At 44.7% G+C, this 20,847-nt stretch overlaps 1 protein-coding gene across 1 annotated transcript in view; it reads left to right on the forward strand.

The window, feature by feature from the left end:
- IGF1R (insulin like growth factor 1 receptor) overlaps positions 1 to 20,847 on the forward strand; it is a 352,725-nt gene that overhangs the window by 314,586 nt on the left and 17,292 nt on the right. Inside the window, exons 15-20 of the mRNA XM_010593853.3 lie at positions 2,824 to 2,929; positions 3,416 to 3,486; positions 8,842 to 9,071; positions 9,372 to 9,482; positions 13,287 to 13,446; positions 16,284 to 16,413. Of these exons, the coding sequence (XP_010592155.1) occupies positions 2,824 to 2,929; positions 3,416 to 3,486; positions 8,842 to 9,071; positions 9,372 to 9,482; positions 13,287 to 13,446; positions 16,284 to 16,413 (808 nt within the window). The remainder of the gene's footprint in view (positions 1 to 2,823; positions 2,930 to 3,415; positions 3,487 to 8,841; positions 9,072 to 9,371; positions 9,483 to 13,286; positions 13,447 to 16,283; positions 16,414 to 20,847) is intronic.

The raw sequence follows: 20,847 nt of genomic DNA on the forward strand, positions 1-20,847 counted from the left end.
AATCATTTTGTTCTTCTTTGGATATGTTCCAATTTCTCCATATCCCTGTTAAAATGTGAAACTTAAAAAGAACACAGTACAACCTGACCAGTAGTATAAGTGATACAAATGTAAGAAATAGTCCTCAGGGGAAAAAACGAACATCTGCTAGCTTCCCAGTGGTGTTGGTAACTTGTGAGTATTTTCAGGAATTGGAAAATAGGAGACCGCATCTATTTTGAGAGATGTTTAATAAAAATACCTTAAATTAAAAATGAAAATAGCTCCAATGGCCTTTAAAAATAATAATGGCTTGTAGTGGTAGACTACTTATCAATGGATGACTTAAAATAGATACAACGTGGTCTCCAGTGAGTTCCAAGCCCATTTTCACTTAAGCATCTCTACGTGGATGTCCCATAAGATGTCCCTCAAGTTCCTCATGTACACAACCAAAATCACAGTTGCTACCCTCAAAACATCTCTCTCTCTCTCTCCTATGTTCCTTAGCTAAATTAATGACTCACATAATCTACTCTTTACCAAAGCCTGGAGCTTCACAGGCATCCGTAACTTTTCTTTCTTTGCAACCACCCCATTTCTTTTCAAACCCAGGTCCCATTGATTCTGCCTTTTAAGTATTTCTTCAGTCCATCGTCTCCTTGGCCATCAATACAGCCTGAGCTCAGAGCCTCCAGGTAGCCTGCTTCACGTGCAATGTATGAGCTGTGGGTATAGGAAGCCTGGGTTCCCATCCCAGGTGTGACTTAACCGAGCTCCCTGTGTCACCTTGTGAGCCTTCTCTTCCATGGCTGTAGAAAGGGAGCAGCAATTTCTTCATGAGGTCTGAACTGGGTGGTATAGAACAATGCTTAGCTCCCCCAGCACTGCTGAGGGCATGGCAGGTACCCCTCCAGACTGCCCCAGCACAGCCACCTCTGTGGTACCCAAGTTAGATCCACTCACTCCTGGGCTTGAAAGCTCTCACTGGCTCCTTTTAATCCGTAGAACAGAGTTAAAATTGCTTAGCATGCACAAGGCACCTTGTGAGCCAGCCCTAACTTCTCTCCAGTATCATTTCCAAGTCATTCCTTTGCTTGGGAAGCTCTTTGTCCCCAAGGAAAGCATGTCTTTTTCCTTTAAGACACAGGCTAAATGAATTCTTTGGGATGCTTCTTTTGACTCCTTTCTTTCCTTCTGCCTTCTCTGCATCCACACCATCTGTGCAGTCCACTGTTCTAGTTGTTAAGTTACCTACTGACTTACTGATTTTCGTGTCTGGCATATTTACAGGGTGTGATTCATCATCTCCAGTGCCCAGCCTAGCATCTGTCATATAAGTGCTTGGTGAGGGTAATGAGTAAGTGCTGCAGAGGGCGCAGTGTCTCATACCTATAACTAGATCGTAACGTCTGGGGAGAATTCAGAGCAGCTTTGGCACAGAGTGCTGTCTTAGTCTCCTAGGGCTACCATAACAAAGTACCACAAACTGGGCGACTTAGGAAGAAGAGAAATTCTTCGTCTCACAGTTCTAGGGGTTCAGAGTACCTGCCCTGTTGATCTTTCTGAGAGCCCTAAAGGAGAATCTGTTCCATGCTTCTCTCCTAGCTTCTGATTATGGCTGGCAACCTTTGACGTTCCTAGACTTGTAGATGCGTCACTACAAATCTCTACCTCCATCTTCACATGGCCATCTTCCCTCTTTGTGTCCCTGTGCCTCTTGTATTTTATAAGGACACCACTCAGATTGGATTCTTGTTGTTAGCTGCCATCGAGTCAGCTTTGGTTCATGGTGACCTTATGTATAGTAGAAGAAAACGTTGCCCAGTCCTGTGCCATCTCCCAAAAAACCAAACTCATTGCCATCAAGTCAGTTCTGACTCATGGTGACCCTATAAGACAAAGTAAAGCTGCCCCATAGGATTTCCAACGACCCTATATGACAGAGTAGAACTGCCCCATAGAGTTTCCAGGGAGTGCCTAGTGAATTCGAACTGCCAACATTTTGGTTAACAGCTGAGCTCTAAACCACTGCACCACCAGGGCTTTGTGCCATCTCCATGATCTTTGATGTATTTGAACCCATTGTTGAGGCTGTTGTCAAGCCATCTCATTGAGAGTTTCCTCATTTTTGCCAACCTTCTACTTTACCAAACATCGTGTTCTTTTCTAGCAATTGGTCTTTCCTTATGATGTATCCAAAGTAAGCAGGACAAAGTCTCACCATCCTCTATTCTAAGGAGCATTCCAGTTGCACAGTTTGGATTAGGACCCACCGTACTCCAGCAGACCTCCTATTAACTGATAACATCTTCAAAGACCCTTTTTCCAAACAAGGTCGAATTCACAGGAACAAGGGTTATGTCATCCACATAATCTTTTTTGGAAGACACGGCCTAATCTATAACAGGTACTATCCAGCCTTTTGTTTTTTCTAATTGTGGAGCTGTCTTAAGACAGGAAGGTCAGTATGGCTTGAATATGGCTTCAGCTCTCTCTATATAACAATTTCTGTTCATTTATCTTAACAAGTGTGTGGACTTCCATTAACCAGTCACAACTGCACACAAAGATTATTCTACTTCAGTCCATTATTTGAACTATTATGTCAAAATACACTGAACTTTAAGAAATGAGTATATTTCTTGGTCTCCACTTATTTAATTTTTTTTTTCAAATACCTTAGATTTTAAGTAATGTTTATCTTTAGGAATTCCTAATTAATGGCAGTTCAATAAAGGAATATTCCAGGAATATTTTTTCATACTTTCAACTGAATATAAAAAATGAAAGGAACAGGTTGTTCACCTGGTGACATCTTGTCATTTTCCCTTGTTTCTGCAGTAAGACCGTATGAAAACTTCATCCATCTGATCATCTCCGTGCCCGTGGCTGCCCTGTTGATAGTGGGAGGGCTGGTTATAATGCTATACGTCTTCCACAGGAAGAGGTGAGTACCTTGGTGAAACATGAAGTCATGTTTTGTGGCTAAGTGGTTTGATAATTTGAACTGGAGTTGAGGTAATCTTCTTGAGGACTTTGAGAAATTTTATACATTGGAAAACCAGATTGGGACAGACCTTCCTCCTTCCCAGTTGCTCTTATCACACAGGTACTGTTCCTTACGTTAAGCTTTGCCAAACTTGATATTTGAGTCCTCTGAACCAAATAAGCCTTTTTGTTTCCAGTGAAGTAAAGAAACTAAAGGTTCTTAAAAAGCCCTAATCTGAGAGCACGGAAGGGGCTAAAGGCATGTTAGCACATGTCTGCTGGCCCAGCTGGGCCTGAACCGTCCATGTCGATAAGAGGTGTGATAAGCAGTGAAGTTACCTCACTCAACCAAAACCAATCAAACCGATGTCGCCAAGATGCAAGTGTATACAGGAATGTGTAGATAGGGTTTTTTCTTTAACTTCCATTTTATCCTTTCTGACAGAAATAACAGCAGGCTGGGGAATGGAGTGCTGTACGCCTCTGTGAACCCAGAATACTTCAGCGCAGCTGACGGTAAGCTTCCCAGCTACATTCACTGCCTGGGGGGCCCAGATGGGGAGCTTTCGTGAGTGTTGCTAATTTAGGGGATGTAGTTGGCATTGTCGAGGTACCTTTGGCCTCAGATCTGGCTTCATTAACACTTTCTTTTTTTTTTTTTAAATCAAAGTTTTTAGCAGTTCACTGAATATGCCAAAAATTCTGGAACGGTATGGTATGCCCCAAGGAAAAACAGGCTTCAGAGAAGGAGGAGGCCCACACTAACTGATTTACTTAATTGCTTAAGATTTTATGCTAGAATGCAAAAAGCTGTCTACTTGTAAACATCTAGTCAGAGAACACTCTTGAACGTAGAGTAGCTAAAGCAAACAGAGGAAATAATGACGTAAAAGAGCTGAACAGAAGATTTAAAGGCCAGCTTCAGAAGACAGAGTGAAGTATTATAATGGAAGTATACAAAGACCTGGAGTTAGAAAACCAGAAGGGAAGAACATGCTCGGCATTTCTCAAGCTGAAAGAACTGAAGGAAAAATTCAACCTTCAAGTTGCAGTATTGAAGAATTCTGTGGGCAAAATACTGAACGATGCAGGAAGCATTGAAAGAAAATGGAAGGAATACAGAGTCACTGTACCAAAAAGAATTGGTTGATGTCCAGTCATTTCAGGAGGTAGCATATGATCAAGCTGCACTGAGGACACTGGCAAAAAACAAGGCTTTAGGAACTGACAGAATACCAATTAAGATGTTTCAACAAATGGATGCAGCACTGGAAGCACTCACTTGTCTATGCCAAGAAATTTGGAAGACAGCTTACCTGGCCAACCAACTGGAAGAGATCCAAGTACATCCCCATTCCAAAGAAAGGTGATCCAACAGAATGCAGAAATTATTGAACAATATCATTAACACTACATGCAAGTAAAATTTTGCCAAAGATAATTAAAAAATGGTTTGCAGCAGTATATCCACAGGGAACTGCCAAAAATTCAGGCCGGTTTCAGAAGAGGACGTGGAACCAGGGATATCATTGCTGATGTCAGATGGATCCTGGCTGAGAGCAGAGAATACCAGAAGGATGTTTACCTGTGCCTGTGTTTTATTGACTGTGCAAAGGCATTCAACTATGTGGATCATAACAAATTCTGAATAACATTTTGAAGATGGGAATTCCAGAACACTTAAAATCAGGGAAGGTGTGTGTCAGGGTTGTACCCTTTCCCCATACTTACTCAGTTGGTATGCTGAGCAGATAATCTGAGAAGCTGAACTATATTAAGAAGGATGTGACATTAGGATTGGAGGAAGGCTTATTAATCTGCAATGTGCAGATGACACACTCTTGCTTGCTGAGAGCAAAGAGGACTTCAAGCACTTACTGATGAAGATCAAAGACTACAGCCTTCAGTATGGATTACACCTCAGCATAAGAAAACAAAAATTCTCACAACTGGACCGGTAAGCAACACCATGATTAATGGAGAAAATATTGAAGTTGTCAAGGATTTCTTTTTTACTTAGATCCATTATCAGTGCACATGGAAGCAGCAGTCAAAAAATCAAACAACATATTGCATTAAGCAAATCTGCCAAAGACCTCTCTAAAGTGTTAAAAAGCAAAGATGTCACACTGAGGACTAAGGTGTGCCTGACTCAAGCCATGGTATTTTCAGTTGCCTCAAGATGCATGTGAAAACTGGACGATGAATAAGGAAGACCAAAGAAGAATTGATGCTTTTGAATTAATGGTGTTGGTGAAGAATATTGAATATATTATGGACTTCCAGAAGAACAAACAAATCTATCTTGGAAGAAGTACAGCTAGGATGCTCCTTAGAAGGGAGGATGGCGAGACTTCGTTGTAATGTAATTTTGCCAAACATGATGTCCTTCTCTAGGAACTGGTCCCTCCTGATAAATGTCCAAATTACATACTTGGGTCACACCATTTGTACGCTCAGGACCATTCACACTCCCTTCAGTAATAACTAATGAAGGCAATTTAGTGAAACAGCTTCAAGAAGTTGACTTGAAAGTTGAGTCATACTCAGTAAAAACAATGCCTTTTTGCTCTCTTTTCTTCCTTGTCTGCTTGAGTCCAAACCTTTTAAGTAAGGGGGGGTTGGTCTGTAGCTCTAGGGATATTAGCTACAGTTAACTGGCACCCTGCTAGGGGCTTTTACAAACATAATTCCATTCAATCCTTATATGCCCGTAAAGTGGATTTTCTTATGAGGCTCAGAGAAGAAACTCGCTCAGGATCCCATAGCTAGTTATTTGAGAACCCAGGGTTAGAACCCGGTCCCTGGCTCTTTCTGCTGCATCTTGTGGCCAGTGTGATGTAGTCACCGTGGGAAAGAGTTGTGAGGTCCTCAGGGCAGGGCAGTGAAGCTGGCCCACAGGGGGCATGGATCAGGTTTGTCAAATGCATAAAATAAGTACATGAAATTGGAGGTGTGTGTTTAGAAAAAGTATTTGCTTCCTTCTTGCTTCAGGAGAAGAGCAACTAGGTATGCCCGCCCACTGCCGTTGAGTAATTCCAGTTCATAGAGACCCTATAGGACACCGTAAACCTGCCCTATAGGGTTTTCAAGGGTGTAATGTTTACGGAAACAGATTGCCACATCTTTCTCTCGTGGAGCAACTAGGGGTTCGAGCCGCCAACCTTTCAGTAGCAGCTGAGTGCTTAATCACTGCACCACCAGGGCTCCTTAAGTAGACCTGCAGTAGATGTGAAATAAAGCAAGACGCGTGATTATTCTAATTGATTATCCTGATCAAATGAGAATATATAAGAAAAGCACTATATCAGTGTGTGAGGTTTTATGCTGGGTTCTTTAAACATTTCTAATTCAATCATGTTTATGAGAAAGCCCATCAAAAGCAGCCTCCTGTAAATGAGAATCAGGTACAAATAGTGACGTTATTCCTATTTCCATAAAGGTCTCCGAAAGTTGTGTTTTTATATAGGCAAATACATATATAGCTGTGTATGTGTATAAGGCATAGAAAACATTCTGGAAGGATAGACACCAGAGTTACAAGAAAACTTACTAAGAAACTGTTTCCCTTTTTTTAAAAATACCAAGAAGAGATGTATTCGTTGTTCATATAAGTACTAGCTTAAAAAAGAAAGGGATCAAGTGAGGGAAGGAGTTCGTCGCACCGATAATGGGGATTTATAGGGAAAATGCAAGGCCACCCCTTCCCCTTCTCTGTCAGGGTGGGATCCAGTTAAAGCTGTTCTAGAGAATCGGCTCAGCTTTGAAATGAGGTGCAGAGAGTTGGCATTTGTAGCTCTGACTGTGATTTGTCCAGGAAGTTTAGGGAAAGCATTGATAAAAAAAAAAATCAGCTTCTCTAATGAGGATTTGAATTCAAATGTTGTGTCTTTCCAGAGATGCTTTTATAATCTGTCTCGATCCATCTTTAAAAAACAAATTTATTGTCACCCAGGCCAATGAGTGGGGACACTGTAACCTCATTTGACCTTAATTTATTCAGCTGTTTTGACAAACCATATAGCCAGTTTCCTTAAGGAGTGACTAAGTGACACCGCAGTTCTAAAGTGCTTAAAAAACTTCCCCAAAAGCTAATCTGCATGTCACCAGTCTCTGGAGTACACGGAAAATCCCCTCCAGGAAAGTGCTGATAACACTGTGCAGGTAAACCTCAGCTGCTGGCGGAGCTGCGGCCTTCTGGTGAAAGCGGGAGCTGTCGAAGTGAATTCTGAGAGAAGATTTGAGATTATCGACTTCAGGGACCACCCAAGGAATGAATTTGATTGGTTTTAACTCCCTTGTTTTATGCCATATGACATAGTCAATTCTGATGAAAAACAAGCCTGAACGTTCAGAGATGGATGGATACAGACAGCATCCTTTTATACTTTCTGAGGGGTGTTGTAAAGAGTCTTAACTACTGGGTTGTCTTGCGGGCTTACCCTTGTAAGCAAGCATTGGCCTCTTTTTCAAAGGTGCAAACCTTCTAAGCTATACACGGACGGTAGAGTTTTATTGGTGAAATTTCTAAATACATATGTACTATGAAATACATAGTATATGTGAAAGAAAATTTGAGATTGACGTGTAGTCCATATTGGACACCCCCAAGAGGTGTAAATTGGTGGTGGCTTCTGGGCCTGGTTTATAAACGTCTTCATAAATAGTGAAGTCCTTTAAGGCTTTGCTTAGATGTAAATACTTGGGGTGTGGTGGTGGTAGCAGTAGAGTTGTCAGCCCTCTGCTTCTCTCCCATCCAGGGCAGTCCTGTGGACAACATCCGAAAGTGAAAAAGCAAACACAAGGGCAGTCCCAGGTGCCCAGTCTGACTGCATTTCTGAGCCAGGGCCCTTTCTCTGCTCGTCAGTGTTTCTCTCTGGCCGCTAAGACTCCCTTCAGGGCCAGCAGCTCAGTTACTCCAGCACCTCACTAGAGCCCCAGGGGTCTCTGGCAAGACCAGGGGGCCCTTTGTCTAGACTAGAGCACCGCTACCCAGTAGAAACATAATGCAAGCCACAGAAGTAACTTTGAATTTTCCAGTAGCCACGTTAAAGTAAAAAGAAACAGGTGAAATAAATTTTAATGATAAATTTATTTAACCCAGTGTATTTTATCGAAATACTGTCATTACAACTTGTAATCGGTATATAAATTATTTTGTGTGTATGTGCTGAGTCCTTGAAATCCACTCCATATTTATACTTAGAACACATCTCAAAATGGATTGGCCGTATTTCAAGTGTTCAATAGCCATCTGTGGCAAGTGGCTGTCATATTGGAAGCTCAGGTCTAGAGTTAGAGAATCCTAACACCTGCTTTGGATTTACTCAGAAAGTAGCTCACATGCCTGCCCCCACCCCCATGGCACTGACCATTTCCGTCATCTAGAATGAAAACTTCCCTCTTTTCCTGTCCCCCCTCTTTTCTGATTTGGGTTTTAATCTATTGATGAATATAGGTAAAATCCAAACCTTCTAGGATCCTGGTTGACCATTTCATCCTGTGGTTAACTGGTTTTTCTTAAGTTACGGTTTGTTTCAGTGATGCAGGGGGTGGGAGGGGTCACTGCTTTCTATTCTAGCCTAGACCTCTTTGCTTCTTCCTGGTTCTTACATGCTGTTAGTGTCCTCGAACTATCTGGGAGTTCTCCAAGGTTTGAATTTCCATTATTTGACAGTACAGTTGTCTTGTCAAATCCGTAGCATTTGGGAGAATTTTAGGGCAAGCTGTGTCACGGTCTCCTGATAGTCACTTTAGTGGGTTTTAGGAAATGGCACCTTGTATCCTTAGGCCCAGAGCTCCCTGCAAAAGCTTGTCTGTTTCAGGGCTCGTTTCTATACCTGTTTCCAATTCCCGTTTCTTCTTCTCCAGTGTATGTCCCAGATGAGTGGGAAGTGGCCCGAGAGAAGATCACTATGAGCCGAGAGCTTGGGCAGGGGTCGTTTGGAATGGTGTATGAAGGAGTTGCCAAGGGTGTCGTCAAAGATGAGCCTGAAACCAGGGTGGCCATTAAAACGGTGAATGAGGCTGCGAGCATGCGAGAAAGGATTGAATTTCTCAACGAGGCTTCAGTGATGAAGGAGTTCAATTGTCACCATGTGGTAAGAAAAGGTCCCTGAAAAGCCAAAGTCTGACACAGGGAAAACGCTGCCCCAGAGCCTCCCAGCGCATCCATGGCCTCACTGCAGGCTTGGTGTGTCTCCCTCTCTCTTGTGTGTAGTTCCCCCATCCTCTCACTGTTGCCCGCGGACACCTGTGTGCACAATGCTTCCAGCCCCTTCAGCCCTCGCAAGCTGGGCTCTACTCATGGCCCCCAGGTCCCACACCACACAGAGAACAGTGGGGCAGGGGAACAGCACAGGCAACCCTCAGCCTCTGAGTCCTTCTCTTTTTGGTTCCAGGTGCGGTTGTTGGGCGTGGTGTCCCAGGGCCAGCCAACGCTGGTCATCATGGAACTGATGACACGGGGGGATCTCAAAAGTTACCTCAGGTCTCTGAGGCCAGAAATGGAGGTCAGTTTTTATTTTAACCAACTTCACACGTTATCTTGCCCGTTCTCTTCCCTTTAGAACCCCCCTACAGGAAAATATCATGTCTGTAAATCAAGTTTTCATCATTGTTTCTCGCGGTGTGCTTAATAACAGCTGCTTTACATAAAGGATTTTCCCCAACTGGAGGTAGCTCTTGATCTTTTGCAAGAGGTACTCAGCATTCCTGAAATACTCAAACACCCCATGTCTTTGTTATTGCATCCTCTCTCCCTCCACTTATGCCCCCTAATCTTTCCCTAACATCTACCTCCCAGACCCACGACAGCCGCTCTTCCTCCATGAAGCATTTCCTGATCCCCTGGGGCAGGAGCAGCCATCTCCTCTGCTAACTTGTCAGCGCACTTCTCTCATCTCCTAGCGCTTTTCTCTTGTGGCTCTGTGTGTGCATTTCCTGCCTGCCCTATTTTGTTCAGCATTTCATCCCAGACACAGCATGTGATTCAGGCCCATGTTCGTGGCAGACATTCTTTCAATAAACATTAGGTTGACTCAATTCTTGCCCTTAATTCTTGGCTGCCTCTGGGAAATTTCTGGAGTGATTCTCCATCCAGCTCTGCACACAAGACATCCATTTATTCACGAGCAAGCCCGCCCCCACCCCCGCCATGCACACACACGCACAGACATACACACCACCTCCCCACCTGGTCAGCCAGGAAGCTCAAATTCTCAAACTCTGCATCCACCTTTCAAGTTGGATCTCAAGTCAGTGCCTTGCTTGCACTGTTGAGTGGTAATCCCCTCAGCGACACCATCTCTGCTTAGTCCAGTAAAAATAGCAGTTTGAGGTATGCATGTCAAATTCTAGACCTGCGAAAGTCCTGTGTGATTTTTTTATTAGTCACTGTATGTCTCCACTTCTGTAGCATGAACCTACAAGCCAGGGAGGCGTGACTTCTAGTGACTTAATTCTAAGGAAAAACTGGTAGATAAATGTTTAGAAATAGTACCAGCAACAACCGCCTTTTCATTTGCCTGCCTCGGTGGGTCTACAGTCCTCCCTTTGGCCCTGACTTTGCTGCTTGTTGGATAAGCATTGTGTCTGCTTGCACTCCCAAGAAGTTGTAATTTCCCTTTCTCTACTCCTTTTCAATTTCTGTATCCTTTCTCTTTTTTAACATAAGTCTGTTCTGTTTTCCTCTTTAAATTTTCAACTTAATCACCTCCCAAGTAGCAGCTCCTTGCTTTAACTCATGAGTGCCTGTTCATGCAGGGCCTCTTATGTTGACCGCAGGTGATGTTTGTGGTCATGTACAGGCTACGAGGCCGAGTGTGGACTGAGGCCCGAGTGGGGCGGCTCACAGCCTCTCTATCGGCTCTGCTGGCAGTGGTCCCAGCTCCTGGGGAGTTAGTGCCCTTTCCTGGCTTGTTCTGGTAATTCACCAGCCAGCACAGAAGAGAAAAGGCTGGATTGCCAGGTGTTAGAGACAGGGTGGTATACATCTTAACAGCGTCATCTGAGGCACCTCGGAGAAGCGTGAAGCACTTGCTGCTCCCTCCTGCCCCAACTTTGGGCGCAGAAAAAAAAACCCAGAAAACTCGGTCTTCATTCTGGCTCTGCCACTAGCTGCCTCAGTCCTTGGGTAGGTCAGGTCCCTGGGCCTCAGTTTCCTCCTGCATAAAGTAAGAGGCTTGGACAAGATGATTGCTGAAGTCCTTTTCAGATCTCAGATTCGCTTTAGATTGGTCAGATAGGGACCTTTTCTATCTCAAGCCAAGTACAAAAATGTGCATTCCTGCAGTCCCATGATACTCTCTTTGGCCCACCTTAAGTTAGGGTGTGCTTACAGAGGTCACTAAGTGCCTACATGTCTTAAGTAGCTCTAATCAAATTAAGGGTTTCTGCCCTCTGAGACGTCTGAAAGAGGGGTAGCATTACAGTGTGAACTGAGAGAATGTCAGCCCTGTCTCCCAAGTACTTAAAATAAGCTCCTTTTGTTGATTCTGTTTTTCAAGTTAATTATGAAGGACGATTTCATAGTGAACACCTGTACTTAAAACTCAAATACTTAAGTATTAGGAGCATATGCTTAACATTTCACCTGCAAATTTCCTAGCGTTCTCTGCATACTTAAAGCCCTGAGAAAGGTTAGAAGGAAATGTTAGGTCCTGAGGGAAAATAAGCATACAAAAGCAAGGCTCCCAGATAAAAGAAAGTAGTGATTTAAGCCTCACCCTCAGGGTGATGTAGCTTCTCCAGATAACTTAGTGGAATCAAACCAAAAAAAAAAAAAACAGTTGCTGTCAAGTTAATTCTGACTTACGGCGACCCCATGTGTGTCAGAGTAGAACTGTGCTCCATAGGGTTTTCAATGGCTGATTTTTCAGAAGTAGATCACCAGGCTTTTCTTCCAAGGCACCTCTAGGTGGCCTTGAACCTCCAACCTTTAGGTTAGCAGCTGAGCACATTAACCGTTTGCACCATGCAGGGACACACCTCAGTGATAAATATTTTAAATCACCGGAGTCTTGATAGTCTCTTCAGAGTTAAAATGTGTGTCAAGTCCTGGGAAGCCACCTAGTAATCGTTGGAGAGTTGCTATACTGCTTCTAGAAGGTGGCTGTCAGTGGAAACTAGCACCTCCCCGGGCGATGGCCCTGAGCATGGACCCCTGGACCAGGGGCCATTGGGCACTCTGTAAAGTGGTCCCAGGCCACCTCCCAGTGGTGGCCCCATCGTGATCCCCAGATGGAAGAGCCTAGGCAGTCCTGTCCCAATGCCCAGGCATGCTCTTCTGGGGCCCACAGAGTTCGAGCTAGGATGGGGACACGTCGGAGCTGTCAGAGAGATGGCTTTGCGTGTGTTGTATGAGATGCCTTGTGGTCGGGGAAACCAGGTAAAATCTACTCTAGCAACATAAGCAAGAAGCAGTCAGCATCTAGTCTCTCCGGTAGTGATAGGTTTTGCATTCTTTTTAGGATGGAGAGACTTTGGCAAATGTTTAATAGACAACTTTTTTCCAACTGGATTTATTATTTGCAGATAATTCTTTACAATTCCAAAGCAAGTATATTGCCCACCTCTGCAAAGAGGAAATTCCTATCCGTATTAGTCTTCACAGTTTCACCTTGGGCTCCCTCAGTGATAAGATTCAGCTGGCCTTAAAATAATGGTCGAGTGCTGATTTTCCGCAGGGCCCTGGGAAAATAGTCATCCAAGGGATGACCCATCGCAAGGTGAAAAAAAATTAATCTTGTGTCTTCACGCATTAAAAAAAAAGTTGAAGGGAAAGAAAAAAATAATTTGTCACAATGCTTATATGAGGAAACACACAGCGTCCCAGTAAAACATACACAGAAAACACATTTGCGTATTTCCATACCACATGCGTTTAAAACCATGGAAATGTGCGCTCCTTCCTTTACCTGTACTTTGATTATGGGGGGCAAAAAGGAACATGCAAACTAATAGGAATTTGAGCACCCAGGAAACCTTAATATCAAAAACTGCTTCTTTCACTTTAAAATAATTTTTGTCCTACCCGAAATAGAACATGCTGGTCCCAAGGAGCACTAATTGGTGTTTCTGTCTGCAGCTCTGTGTGATGTGGCCTGGAGCAAGCACATGACTTCACCACTAAGCAGATGCTATGGTCTCCATAATCATATGTTCCCTTCTGAGCAAGTTCTGATTTCTTAGCAGAATGACCCATGGTGCTCAGATTGAACAAAAATGGGCTTATAGATTCTGAAAGAACTTGGGATGGAGAAGATTCTTAAATTCTCATGTGAGGTTTTTTGTTGTTGTTGTTTAATCTCCAACAGAATAATCCAGCCCTAGCACCTCCAAGCCTAAGCAAGATGATTCAGATGGCGGGCGAGATTGCGGATGGCATGGCATACCTCAACGCTAACAAGTTCGTTCACAGAGACCTGGCCGCCCGGAACTGCATGGTGGCTGAAGACTTCACAGTCAAAATCGGAGGTGTGTCCTTGGCTTTCCAGGTCTGAGCAAGGCCCCACACCGCACATGTTTGTGGGACCGTGTTGGCATTAACCTCGCCCTAGAGAGGGTTTTCAGTGTATTGCTTGAGCGCAAAGGCTTGCTCTTGGAAACTGATTGTCTCCAGCTGACAGTCAAGCACAGACCCAACGGGGCTGGCTAGAATCCTGACCGCACATATTGGCATGGTCTTCCAGGTCGTGGGCAAGGACAGGCCTGGGCTTTGGACCCTGCAGGCTCCACTCCTGGCTCCTGAGGCATCTGTTGGGAGAATATTTGGTTATATGCAGAAATAATCCAGACAAATAAAAGGCACTAGCCAAACTATCTGCCTTCCTGTCAACTTTCCTAGCTTATAGGGAGCATTGCCCCCAACCCGGGAGTTCTGAGTTTTCTAAGAGGTGAGGGACCCTAACAGTGAAGCCCTTGCACAGAGCAAGACAGTGACAGGGACAGAGTTACTGAGTTTTACACACACGGCTGGTCAGCCTCAAAGCTCTCAGAAGGGGAGTTTCTGCCCAGCGGTTAGAAATTTAGTTCTGCCTTTCAGTGTGTGTTTTGGTCTTTAGTTTGCCTGTGGAAACACACAGCATCAGGGTGCTCAGGAAACCACCTGCTTTTACTAGGACCCTCATCTTTGCACTGTGATCTGCTGGTTCAGAAAAATACCAAATTTTCATCCTGAGAAACTGCGGGGAAAAGTTTATATGCCAAGAAACCTATTGAAAATTAACCTGTTTGTCTGGCTCTAGAACTACTTGTTCTGGAATTGTTCACCTTCCTTTCGCAGGATTGCTTTTTCCTTTAGTAATACTTTGTGAATGAAATGTCTGCTCCTATAGCGAACAATGAGTATCCTTTCAAGAATGACTTCCAAAGAAGAGGTGAACGTCCCGACTTTTTTGCACCTGGTGGATTGAAACTGCTGAACCTTTTGCTTAGCAGCCATAGCTCTTAACCACTGTGCCACCAGGGTTTCCTTTCATTTGTAGGAGCTCCAGCTATTGAGAGGAAGCCACGTGGCTAGGTTGTCAGCTGTTACTCATTCAGGATCCACAGTGTATCCCTAGGTTTGGCTCCCTAGGTTCTGCACACTAGGTGCCCCTTAAAGCCCACCTTGGCCGAGGGAAGAGCCTTAGAGAAGTGGGTGGGACAGGAGCTGCTGGCCTGCCCTGGAGTTCTCAGGGAGGAGCTGCTCTGACCACCACCTGCCCTCTCCTCTCCCTGGGGATTCAGATGGTTTCCGCAAGATACCAGTCATCTTACCTTCCCCAGCCAGAGGAAGGCAGAGGCTGGGGACTCAGGTGAGCCTGAACTCTAATCTCTGTTCTGCCGTTAGCAGATGGAGAGACTTCGGGCAAGAGCCTTAAGTCCTGTGAGCCTTAGTTTCTTTCTCTCTGAAATGGGGGTGCTAATATAACCGGTTGCATGAGGTGGCTGGAAGGACCTGGTGCAGGAAAGTGCCAAGCACACACTGGGAGGTGGCCTATCCTCAGTAAATGCTAGTTGTTCTCCTCCTCTGCTTCTACCTCCTCCCTACCATTGTCCTGGCACGTGGCAGGAGCTCGGTCCACGCATCAGTGTGAGCCGTTTCTCTGCCACGTGCCATGTTAAGCCCAAATCAGCAGAACTGTGTTTGCTCTCTGTGGGTCGTAGTTACAGCAACATTTTCTTTTTTTTCTTCCTAGAATTTTAGATTTTTGTGTGTATGTTTAGGAGGAGACCGTTTGCTTGTCTCCTGAATTTTTTTTTTCCCCCTTTTTGTGCAAGTAAAGCGAAATCCTGCCATTTGCATGTCACTGAGTTAATTCTGAGGTAAGATGTTAGCGGTTCAGTTTTATATCTCTGCACTGGGGCTCGAAACTGTTTTTCCACTGCCCAGTGTTCATGGATTACAAATGAAGATAAGCCATTCTCCTGGAGGCAGTGTGATGGTCCTCAGTACGGTACAAGCAGATTATGTTGGTCAGCGTCCAGGGAATTTTGTTCTCCATGTTTGCTTTTGTCATCTTACCTCTTGTGGCATAGTTAAAGAGACAAGAATGAACATTTGAAAAAGCAGAACAGCCCTCTCCCCTGGCAAGGAGAATAGCAGAGTCCGTGTAAGAAACAGCTGTACCTTTGAGTGGAAAATAAAAATCTTGGAAAGAAGCAATGATTGAGGATTATAAAGCAAGGCTGCCATCAAACATAATTATGTGACATCTTATAGACGCATCAAAAATGGGAGAAATTTTCAGAAAAGGTTGGAAGTGTTACGTTGAAAAACGTTACAGAATAATAGCTTCAGGGGCCTAGTAAATAGCATGTCTTAGGCATCTTATGTGTCACTTTTCCGTCGTGAATCATTATTCTCGTTATTTTCCCCCTTCGTAAGCAGCGAAACTACTTCCTTTGCTCTGGCAATGGGGCATTGCCACCAAGTGAGTACGAGCCTACACCCTTCTGTTAATTTTCTCAGATTTTAAAACCAAGAATAAATGACTCTTGGCCCTCGCAGTGCAGAATTTCCTGATAAATGGGGGGACTCAATCATCTTAAAAGCACAAAGGAATCACTCCTTTAAAGGAGTCAGATTAGAAATGTATGAAAGAGCAGAGATTTCTTGGCATTTGCTTATCATGTGACTAACCATCCCCGGCTATTTCCACCTTAGAACATTGCAATCGTTAATACTGGGGCTCCTGAAAGTGGAGCCTTCTGCGTCTCGCCCTGGAACACAGTGTGGGGTCGTCTTCTGCGGCAGAGATGGTACATCTTTGCTTCTCCGCAAGAGCTGCTGGAACAGTTAACTCCGGTGCTTTCTCTCTGCCTTACAGATTTTGGCATGACGAGAGATATTTATGAGACAGACTATTACCGGAAAGGAGGGAAAGGGCTGCTGCCTGTGCGCTGGATGTCTCCCGAGTCGCTCAAGGATGGAGTCTTCACCACGCATTCTGACGTCTGGTAATGACAGACTTTTCCTGCCGTGCAAGCCCATTACCCTCCAGCTTCCACAAGTCCCAGTGGCCCAGTCTTTTGTTTCTCTGTTGTCTGTTCTCACCCATTGCCAGCTTTTGTTAAGTATCATGTGGGCCATACTCCTTCATCCTTAAAGTATTCCTATTGCCAGTGGGCTAGCTAAGAACAGAGGACTAAGGGACCAACATTTCTTCCGATCCTTAGCAGCTATCCTTTCTGCTCATTAAGTGGCTAAGAGCCATTGAAATAGAACACCACATCATGGTCCCAAGAGTCATCATGCCAGAGCTCTCCACTTCTCTCTGCTTCTCCCCCTGCCTGCCTGCTCTCCCTTCTCCCCTCTCTCAGTACATAGATACTACGTACTCCCATAATTTAACCTTCAGATTACAGACAGTCCTTTATTTGGGCCCAAAGCTTATGAGTCTTGATTGTGTTTTCCTGTTGGTTCCATCGGTTGTTTGTCCTCTTCCAATGGGCATTCTCAGTTGTTGGCCCAGGGATGGTAGGGGAAGCCAGATATTTCCCTTAGTAATAAAAGTGTCTTGAGGTAGAAGCTCATCATCTGAGGAAGCAGAGGATTCTCACTAGTATTATTTATTGCAATTCCTCAGCAACTTTGTGGAGAGGTGGTCAAGTTCTGAAGTGTGACTGGGGTTCTTGGCAGCCACGCCTAGCTTCTAGAACATCAACTAGCTTCTTGGCCTTCCTCTCGAGAGATCCCATTGCTGATGTGTTATAGAGATGGTAGTTGTTTACTCCAACTGTCTGGATGACCACATGGAGGAACTATTTAAATAGTGATCAACATCATTTTTTTTTTTAACCTCATGAACCTTTCACAGTTCAAGGGCCTTGGATCTTATTTTGCAGACAGGTGCAAATTGGAAATAGAATTTGAATATGACCCAGCAAAACCTGATTGCTTCTTGAGCTCTAGTAGATTTGTTTTGCGAGATGGTTTTCTTTTTCCCTGTCACACCAGCGAGCACTGCACCATTTTTAATGGTGGAGATGACAAGGGAGAGGACCAGCTTGGGCGTAAGCATACATCTGTTTAGGCACCATCCCTCCAAAAGCTTTGAGGTCATCATACAGTACAATGAAAGAGAAATCTGTAAGTCACAGAACACAGAGGTAGGGTAGGAAGATAAAACTAGAATTGTTAATATCTACAGGCTGATTTTACCCAAATTCTGGTAAGCAGCTATTGCTACCAACAGTAACAAAGAGACATGTAGCGTGTTCAGTGACTACACCACCATAATGAACCAATAAGAAAAACACAAATCAGCGAGAGGAGGCATTTGGTACTCATTCTATCGTTCAAGCATTGACAGCACGTTACTTTTGTTTTGTTTTTTTTTTTAACCTAGGAGACTAACAGGAAGGGGCCAGGATCTGGTGTATATGAAAGGTTTCTCAGCCATCCTGGCACTAAAGTGAAGCCGTCCCTTTTGAAGGAATGGAAATCATTATATTAAATAGCCCAAAAGAATCACTCCTACTAGTTAGAATCTAGAAAGACAAAGAATTTTCTTTGGCCTTGTAGAAGAGGCCAGAGAGTCTTAGGATTGGAAGGTCTCTCTGAGGTCAGGTCCAATCCCTGTATCCCATCTACAGTGGGGTGTTGAGCTTCTGCTCAGCTCTTTCCAGGGACTGCATGTTCACTCCCTCACAAAGACAGACCACCCTAATTCTCAAGACATTCTTGTTCTTAGCAAGTCTTCCTCATGTTATGGTCAAGTCGTCTTCTCTCTGACACCCCTTCTCTCTGTAGTAGAATTGCACATCTTGCTGGTTTTTGATGAGACAAGTCTTCAAGGCGCCCCCAAGGCCATGGTCTCTTTTCTCTGGGATGAACATCTCCAGATTGTCCTGCTGTCACCCGAGCCTTTATTCCTAGGCCTTTGGGTCCTGTGGTCACTTCTCCTCCACTGTTCCCTCATAGCTCCACATCCTTCTGAAATGGCTGGTTTGGGTTAGAAGACACAGATGTGCCCCCTTGGTCTGGAGGAAACCAGGGAAAGGACTGGGGAATTGTAACCCACAGCTTAAAGCTGTGTCCCCTCTCTGAGCATCTGGATCGCCCTACGGATATGCCTTCATTTCTTGACTTACTAAGAACCTTTCCAAACCGTCAAATCCAGGGCTAGTTGCACCCTCTTAGAATAATTTGCTTCTTTAGTGGCTAATTAACATCAGTGGGGAATGGGGATTCCTTTGTAGGTATCGATTTGCTGGCAGATGGGACATTCACCTTCCAGGTGTGGGGAAGTGTATTGAGGGAGACTCAAACCAAGTTGTCCATGATTTGGGAGAAACAATCCCAGCGTTTGTAATTAGAAAATCCTCCACATGGAGATATTTACCTAATGTTTAAAGAATAAACCTGTCCACAAAATTCAAGATTTAATTTTATATGATGGTACTAATAGTCAGTGCCACATAGAAAACACTTGCTTTGAAGAACATGGAGGTGTTACCTCTTTCTCAGTACCTCCGACTGGTTGTGTGGACTTAGTCAAATCTCAGGGCTCCCCTGGGCTTTGGTTGCTCCATCTGTAAAGTGAGGTTTATTGAGGGATGTCTGCGTTCCTTTCTAGTTCTGCGGTGCCTTCATAGACATTTAAATGGCTCCTCGTGAGAACTGGTGATGCCAGGGAGGAACCTTGGTGTTAGGTATAGATGTCTGGCCTCCATTGCTTGGGGCACAAAAGGAACTGGACTCAACCTGGGCATGCTTAGCTGTTAAGGATGACCATGGAGTCTAGCAATTAACTAGACCTTACCAACAGGTGATACATCAGGCAAGAGATGTTTGGGGAAAGCTTTTCTAGTTTCACTGTACAAGCATTGATGGGAGGCTGGTCTGTTGCCTCCTGTATAAGTTCATGCATGTACACTTGAGGACCTGGTGTGGACCAGGCACAGTGCTCAATGTATGGGAGATGCAGGGATGAGTAGACACAGTTCCTGCACCTGTAAGTGGGAATGCAGTCTTCGGGAAAAGAGAAAGTAACCCTGAAAGGGTGGTTTCACGGAAGCTTTCCCAGAAGAGATGACGCCATGGAGGCGCCGTGGAGTATGAGATGGCTTGTGAAATGGAGAAAGAGAATTTCTGGCAATAGGGATGCTGAGGAGACACATGGCGGTGGGAAGTGCCAGCGTGTGGAGGACGGTGAGATTTCCTCAAGGGGATTAGGTTGAAGAGAGGGCAAGTAAGGCCTTGGGTATTGTGTTGGGTATTTTGGACTTATGCTACAGGCTCTGGAAAGACTTTTAAGGTTTCTGAGTAAGGGAGTGACCAATGTGTTTGAAGAAGTTCAGTTTAGTTACAGTGTAAGGATGTATTGAATGAGATGTCGGAGCCAAAAAAGAGAAACGCTGTAGGCCAGGAGAAGAGGCCCACTGGAGCCATCAGGAGTAAGGAAGGGCTGGAGAAATGAGCGGAAGGGACCACACCTCAGTCTTGGTGGGCCTCTGAGGAAGCCGGAGAAAGTGAAGGGGCAAGGACAGCCCAGGTTGACTGCTCAGGTGGATTGGGACTTCACTGACTGCAGTAGAAGCAGGAGGAAGAACCGGGTTGCAAGAGAGAGCTCGGTTTGAGACACGTTGAATTTGTGGATAAGCAAGTAACCTGAAGCAGGAAATATAGCAGTCGAGACTGAGAGGATTAACATGGGAGCCACCCAGCAACAAGCAGGTGCTTGGAAGCAGGTGGCACAGCCAGGGGAAGGGTGTGGAGCAAGGGGAGAAAGTGAACCACATCCTCAGATTGCTTCTCAGACCCAGCCTGAAGTCAGTAAAGGAGGAAAGCTCGTCATTTCTTGTGCCCTGTCTCAGACCGGCAGAATTGGGGCAGACTTTGGAATGCCAACATCTTTGGAGAAGCCCTGTTGCCCTGTGCCCAGGCCTTTTGTATCGGGGCCGTGTCCTCTGGGTCTTCAGCTTTTCCCGATCTCCCGTGCCATGTAAAGACTATTTCTTGGTTACTGGAAGTTAATAAGGTCCTCGGGTGGGTAAGCCCTCTTGGATTGCTAAGATCCTATTTATGTCTAACATCTGCTTTTAGTATCAAATTTGTACAAAAACCTTTTGTTTATGGAAAGTAGCTGAAGCAGCAAATAAAACATTCTGATAGAGAGTCAGAGGCCCTTGGGGCCAAGATCCCAAGATCTCTGGGTAGGAAGCACCCTGTCCTGAGTTTTTGGGTGAGGCTTTGCCAGCACCCCTTGCCTGTGATGGGTCCACTAAGAAGTCCCTGGGGCCACCTGATAATGAGTAAGTAATGAGTAGCTTGCTGTATTCAGTGGAATAAACTAGACCCGAAGGCAAATAGACCAGGGAGCATTTGTGAGTGACCAGGGTTTGCTCTGGGAAGGCCCCTGGATTTCGCAGAGTCTAGCGTTGCCTTAT

The sequence above is a fragment of the Loxodonta africana genome, chromosome 13, assembly GCF_030014295.1.
Source record: "Loxodonta africana isolate mLoxAfr1 chromosome 13, mLoxAfr1.hap2, whole genome shotgun sequence".
Lineage (NCBI taxonomy): Eukaryota > Metazoa > Chordata > Mammalia > Proboscidea > Elephantidae > Loxodonta > Loxodonta africana.